This window comes from Rhagoletis zephyria, unplaced genomic scaffold, assembly GCF_001687245.7.
Source record: "Rhagoletis zephyria isolate East Lansing unplaced genomic scaffold, Rhagoletis_zephyria_1.1 Rzeph_scaffold_13811, whole genome shotgun sequence".
Classification (NCBI taxonomy): Eukaryota; Metazoa; Arthropoda; class Insecta; order Diptera; family Tephritidae; genus Rhagoletis; species Rhagoletis zephyria.
The window spans coordinates 1-7,521 of NW_016170881.1; the positions used below are offsets into that span (position 1 = coordinate 1).

Sequence of the window (7,521 nt, forward strand, 5' to 3'; positions counted from 1 at the left end):
CGTTGTTGTTTTCAGACCATTACATGAAGTTTATAACAACAAATATATGTATGTATTATTAACTACCGTTTAAAATACTGTTATCTAACTATTCTGCAACTTTTTTCAGCTAAAAAACAGTTGTATAGTTTTCGCGGCTTAGAACTAAAACACAGAAAAAATGCAAACTTGAAAATAAGAGCCGTCCTAGTGAGCATACCTACATACTTGAGCAGGAGTATAATACAATAATGGCATGAAGGAGACAGGTGCCACCGAGCGAATAACAAACAACAATCAAAACTCGATTGCTTGAATAAAAAAGTGATTGTGGCAAAGAAAACAGCTGTTTGACTAAACAGAGGTGTAACCGTTGAACACCATTGTGAAACTAAGAGCTGCTCATACGAAAATCATAGGTTATACATCAGACATGCATATATCTAATGTAAACTACATACCTACATATGTATGTACATATACATAAAGTCCCCGTAGGAAACTCGACTTCATTGGTTCGAGTTGTGAGCTTTGTGTTAAAAATCTCAAAGAATTTGCTTTTTTGAGTTGGACAGAATTTGCCAAAGTTCCACAATGGAAATTAAGTTAAATGGCACGAAATGACGAGAAATTAAAGATCTTTTAGCCTCTCACAATTATATACAATCAGAAGATAAAATCAACAACAGAATGATTAAGCTGGATAGTGACCAGATGATGTAAAGCCTTCGATATTGCCCACGATTGAGTACAGAAAGGGTTTCAACGGGCGCACCTATGCAAATACCTTTTTGATAAGACCAGAAATGTTCTTTAAAAGCAACTAAGATTTTTTTCAAAACACTGTCTGAGATTGTTAAAAATCGTAGGAAAATCTGGTTCAATGCAAATTCTGATTCAAGGGACCGGATCACACGGCTTTTAATTTTTTACAAAATATTTTCGCAAATTTGTAGCTCAATCGATTGATTGGAAAAATTTGGGTTTGTACCAATCATATTAAACAGCTGTGTACCATTGGAATAAGAATTTTAAAATCCGGTTTCACCCGTAAATATTCTCAATAGGAGATGTCGTGAGAGCCTAAAATTTTCAAGCGATTTGAGTGAGAGCTAAACAAATTTAGATCCGCAAAAGTTTTAATTTTATAAAAAAAAAACTTCTTAAACTCTCTTAAAAATTTTTTATCTCTATTAAAATGGTAGGTTTGTAGTGTGACCATTAAAGTTCTGTTTAACAAAGTGCAAGTTTCAAATGGCTAATTTCCTTGTATCCCTTCTAAAATAAAACTGAAATATATTTTTTTTCGTTCTTTCTACCAGAGTCCGGTATCAGAACCTTTTGTATTATGGAAAAAGTTTGATTTTTCTATACAGTCGTATATGTATGTACTATGTGAGGATTTGGTAATCGTATGCAGAGGAATTTTCTTATTGATTTTAATTGTAACATTTTTTCTTAACATGACTCGATACGACGGCCTGTTTTGATCTTGCTTAAACCCCAGTTTTCCGGCTGGCTTTTTAACGAGCTCTTTACTAAAGGGTTTTCAATATACTTTGGCTCCCACACATGAATGTAGGCGATTTTCTTGGCAGGGCGAAGAACCGCAAATAAAAAATGAATGTAAACAAACCAAAAACCGAATGTAACAAAAAGCGTTTTCTGGATGAAAGAGCAAATAAGTGGCAGGGCGCCTCGGTGTGGTGACATATAGTGTCAACATAGCACCTGCACACACAAACAACTTCAACAAAAATCAACAACAATACAATAATATTATACAGAAGTAAATGTACAAACGTAACAAATGCAAATATACACATACAAAGACCAAAATGAATGAAACTATGGGTGGTGAAAAAATAGTAGTCCATAGACTTTCATGCACTATAACACAACAATAGGCGGACACTGCCCACATCCCACACCTCCTCCATTTATTTCACCTGTGTATTCGCTACTCGTACTTATGTATGTATGTATGTACATGCAGTTCGATTTGAGTTCGTTTGTGTAGGTAAGTAAGTGCGCTCTAAGTGGAAATGAATGTATTTACCCTGTTTACGTATGCAAGACACGTTTATTGAAACAGTTAAGAAGTTGATTTGATTTTAAGATTTGCTTTAGATTATAAATAAGTGCACTTGTGTTTGTGTGCATGTTTTTGTTTGTTTTCATAGGTATTTGCTTGTGTCAAAACGTTCACATTTATTTAGATTATATCATTTAGTTGTTGTTTCTAATAAACTATTTAAGGAATTTGTATTCACTATGTTTGTAAAGCAAGTTGCTGTGGTTTAAATTGTTTACATGACATTTGAGGTGATATTTATGCACATTTTTGGCACACTCTCACAGTTGGATTTATTGATAAAAGTTTACTGAAGGGAAGCAGTTCTTTGTACTCATTTAATAAAGGTCCGAATAAGCAAACTGATTTATTTTGATATGCATAAAATGCCCTTTGTGTGAGCTTAGTTAGATAGTCGATGTATGGATGTATGTACATTAGTAGATGGGATAGTATTGGTACTAAACCTAAGCAAACATACGCAAGCGTATTTATATAGCAATGTATGCATCGTAGCCATTGAGCGTATTGTTGTCTTTAAAATAAAACCAGGAACATGGCTTCTTTAAGCGCCCCACAATGGTTTTAAATCCAAAAATGCTGGAATTACGTCTAAAATCCAAAGTAAGATTTTTAACTTTGAGGCATAAGGTACGCTTTGACATAATCATCACATACATATTCATGCTAGAATCGCGTCAAGACTTTGCAGTTATTTTACACTTCAACCCAATGGTTGCCCATTCTCGCATTCATCATACGCCCCGGTACCCAATACACAATAGGTCAAATGACCACTATTTGAACTAAAAACCTTAAGAACAGCGTAAAGGAGACAACTGAAGGGGTTAGAATAATAAGAGTCTATGTGACATTTTTTGAAAATATAAGTTATACCCACATTTGTATCGTTAAATTTAGTGTTTATTTAGTGACATGAGAGATCCAAGTCATTTCAAGTCATGAAGATTTGTTTAACTCATTAAACGCGAAAGCAAAAGAGGAAATTTAGAGGAACCAAATTTTGGAGGATACTAAAAGTGAGGATATGTACAAAAACCGATAGTAAAAAGTTTCGACCTCTATGTACGACCTGAAACTTATATGTAACACTCTTGAATCTTTGTTATGCAATAAAAATGTTCATAACAACGCTATTAGTCTGTGAAATTCGAGCGTGACATATATGTAACACTAGCGTTTAAAGAGTTAAGCGTGTTGGTTGATTTTTGATGTGTTTAAGCCCTTATATCCAACTCCACCGTAGATTCCCTGCTTAAAATGGAAAAATTTAACTCAATTTCTACCTCATTTTTGTTGTTGGTATTTCCGACAGGGTAGGAGTGTGATGTAATGTGGAACGATTTTCCGTCATCCCTTGTCAAATTTGGTTTGGAGACAAACCGGGTTTGGCGTTGTGCCATCTTCAGTGTCATTTTTCGTTCTCGAAACGAAACGAAAAATTATACTGAAGATGGCACAACGCCGAAACCGGTTTGTCTCCAAACCAAATTTGACAAGGGATGACGGAAAATCGTTCCACATTACATCAATTTCTACCATTTACTCCACCTATTCATCAAGATTTTAATTTAAATATTCCCCATGAGACAAAAGCAAACAACAATAGTTCTAGGAAGCAAAGTCAAAAGACGATTTTAGTTCAAAAAGAAGTACAGAATCAGATGAAGCCCACGGCAGCGTTTTGTCGGATTTCGATGATTAGATATATTTTAGTAGAGTTAATGTTGTATATTATAACTTTTTTAAATAATCAAATGTAGATTTCCATAAAAATAACCTTTTCCATTTATTTCCTTACAGAAATTTACCTAAGTAGGTACTCAGAAGTAAAAGGATCCAAGTGACACAAAAAAGAATATTTCGTTTTTTTCCATTTGCAGTAAGTATTCTTTGAACTTTAACCTTAATTATATCAAAACAATGTCAGACTTACTTAGCTCCTTTTGATTCTAACCCCTTCAATTATTAACCCTTTCACAGCTTCTAATGAAAAGATATATTTACTGTATTTCAAACAGAATTCAATTTTGTTTGTCTTGAGCTTTCTTACTTACAACCTCAAACAAATGGATTTTTCTTGCATGTAGTCCTTACACTCTAAAAAAACAGCATTAGTATTGATTTAATACGCGTTGTATTAAAATGACACTTTTAACAGTATCAATTTTCGGTATGAATATAACCATTAATAATATAAAAAGTGTACTAAAAAATATTACGTATGTATTTTGGTTATTAATTTGAGAAAAAACTCAATATCAAATTGAGACCCCTGTATAGTCTTTTTGGTTCTTTTTGGTTTCAATGTAACAACGAAAAATATCATTTAGATAAGGTGATGAATGAGGAGAAATAGATACTCGAAATTTTCACGTTGATGGCTAAATAGCATCGTCCTGATGACAACTTGTTGAACGAAAAAACTTGCATATAAAGAAGTTCCTCTTCTCAATGATAATTTTTGGGGATCTCGTCTTTCAAATATGTCCTTTTGTAAGCCTATAATAAGAGATTTTGACAAGTTGTGGAGAAAAAAAAAGTAATAATATTGATTTCCATTAGTCTTTTTCCAATAAAGAGTTGAATATATACCTAAACAGACCATTAATTAAAAACACCACATTTTTTTAATATTTAATTATTTTACTCTGGGCTCCTACCGATATACGACAGGTGTTTGTGGGACAATTATTTTTGAGATGTAATTCAGGGCTAATGCGATTGCTGGGGAGGGAATTTTGTAAGCAGTTAGCGACAATTTTCGGAACGCTATCGCACTTGTTGGCATATTATATGGATTTTGTTGCGTCGACCCGAATATTGTCGCTAACTTGTTACAGGATCTCCCCCTCTGGTGATTTTACTTTAACCCTAAAACAATAATGTTAGTCGTTCGACTGACATAGTATATATTTTGTGGTGCAGTTTCTTGAAAATGCATTTTTTGAAATTTAAATTTTATTATTTAAATATAACCGCATAACTTTTTTTTTTACTAAGAAAATATTAAACTAATAGCATAGAATATTTTTGACGATTGATGCCATTTCACAGAGATTGTACAATTACATACATACATATATACACTTTTAAGTTCATGCATCTAATAATTTCATTCAATTTCCCCCTAAATAGGCAGTGCAGCTACTTGAAGCTTTCCAATTAATTTGGAAAATTTAAAATTGAATCCCGATTAAAAGCAAACTGCAAAAAAGAACGTTGGGAACGGAAAAATATTTATCATCAAGCGCACCCTGTAAATTTACAACCCTGCATCAGATTTATTATGAAAATATTTTAAATTATTGTGAATGTAAATAAGGCAAGTAGTATAACAGTTTTTCCCTGACACGAACCACCAAAACATACAATCAAGCGAAAAAGCTTCTGTAGCCCACAAAGCATTGCAAGCACAACTTCACATTCATACACACTTTCAAACCAACCATCAAGCAAACAACTTTCAAAGTTACCCTGGCGACAGGCAAACGATAAAAGCAAAATTTTCAACCCCTAAACAAATTCCAATTCTAATTTGAACATAAATTCCGTCCTAAACATAGAGGCAAATTAATTTTACAACATAAAAACAGATATTTTTTTTTGTAATCTGGGCATTTATTTTTTTTTACTAAACGCTTGTTTTTTAATCATTAGGTACTCTTGGCAAATATGTTGCTCAACAGGGAATATTGGAAGGCGGTTATACACGAAATTGAGGATGCAGCGCATCAAAAAACGCTCAAAGACATTATCAAAGACTACGATCTCTCAGTTACCCTACCAGACGATTTACGCGAGCGTATCAAGAAGATAATGCCCTATGAGTTCGACGAGTATGACCGCTTGGTGTATATTGACGAATCAGCGGTGGAAACACCCAAATCATATGACACGGAAGAAACGTTGACAGATGAAGAGGCTGGTCAGAAAGGAGAAAAGAAAGAGGTATTGCGAAAGCGTTAAATTGATTGAAAATATTTCATATAGTAGGTAATGCTTTTACTCACTAGGCTGCTTTCAATGAAAGTACACGCTCTGAAATCGAGCGTTTGGAAGACGAAGTTGTAAATTTGGAAGTGAAACTCGATACGCGCGCGCAACGTAAAGCAAAAGCCAAAAAGCAGTATAACTGGACTTCGGGCTACATATGTAAGCCACGCAGAGAACGTGTAAAATGGGATTCAAAGATTTACCATCTGGAGCGAAGTTTAGCCGAGAAAACACTCGATGAACAGGCTGAGCAGCTAATGGATGCGGTAAGCAAAAATACAGGTGTACTACATACATATGTATGCATGTCTTATACTTTTTTAACTTGTGCGCTTATAGTCAGCCGAACGCTTCACAGAATGGCTTAACTCGTTGGGTAGCAATCGTGAGGCGGACATAACAAAAGCTCAACTGAAAGCTTTATTCTCCATTGAGGGTAAACGACATCGTTTAGTATCGATACAAACCGAACCGAAGGAAGTGCAGGCCATTGCCAAAGCTGTGGCGGATAAGTGGAATTTACCAGAGGTGAGTTGTAGTTGAAGAGCTTTGGAGGGTGTGAAAACTTGTTTATGATTTCTCCACTAATTTTCACCACTTTCCCAACAGATGGCTATTGAGCTGAAATATGAAAATTACAACAAGGATTTATTGAAAAATGTACCAAAGAAGATGGTTAATGTCGCCTTCGGGCGCACAGTGCACTACGACGAGCGTCCTTGGGTGCCCATGGCAAGTGATCAGCTAATAACCACTGTTTTCCCCGATGAGTTGCTTTCCGGTTCAAGGTTATTTAAGGGCATTAAACATTTACGTTCGGTAAAGGCGCTTATTGAATTTTATCGTGAACGACCACATTTGAAGCGACCGCAATATTTGGAGAAGAGTGGACTTTTCAAAATGAGAGAAAAGGCAACTGCAAAGCAGGAAATACCACTTTATGAGCTGCTAAAGTTGGAATATTAAAGTGCGAAATTCACAATAGATTAAAGATCTATGCCCTCATTGTACCGCTTGTACCATTTAGGATAAATTAATGCATAAATACGGTAGAGGCATGCAGGTATTTTTTTTTTGCTACGCTACCAAGGAGTATACTTTTAGACGGCCTGAATAAAAATAATAAAAGAAACTCGTATTTCCAAAGTGTTTTTAACTGAACAAATTGGGATTCTCAACCACCTTTAAGGGCCAATTTTACAGTACGTAGTTAACTCCGGTCGAGGCACAGGGCCCCCTGAATGTGTGATGAAGAAACAAAAAAAAAATAATTTTTTTGAGATAAAAAAAAACGATTGCTGGGTGTAAAGAATATTTGTCAACACCATCAATACATCTTTCGCAACCTAGCTTAGCTTTTTCTGGCTCTGGTGGGATTCTCAACTCACCCAATAAGGGAAATTTCCGTGGGACGCTGAAACTAATAGCTAAGTACGACCCCCGCACATTTC

General features: G+C 34.8%; 1 protein-coding gene across 1 annotated transcript; it reads left to right on the forward strand.

Moving 5' to 3' along the window:
- The first annotated feature begins 5,749 nt into the window (after nt 1-5,749).
- LOC108378315 (uncharacterized) lies at nt 5,750-7,036 on the forward strand. The gene is made up of 4 exons (XM_017634605.1): nt 5,750-6,025; nt 6,091-6,336; nt 6,410-6,598; nt 6,680-7,036. The coding sequence occupies exons 1-4, from the start codon at nt 5,750-5,752 to the stop codon at nt 7,034-7,036; spliced, it is 1,068 nt and encodes a 355-aa protein (XP_017490094.1).
- Nucleotides 7,037-7,521: the final 485 nt, after the last annotated feature.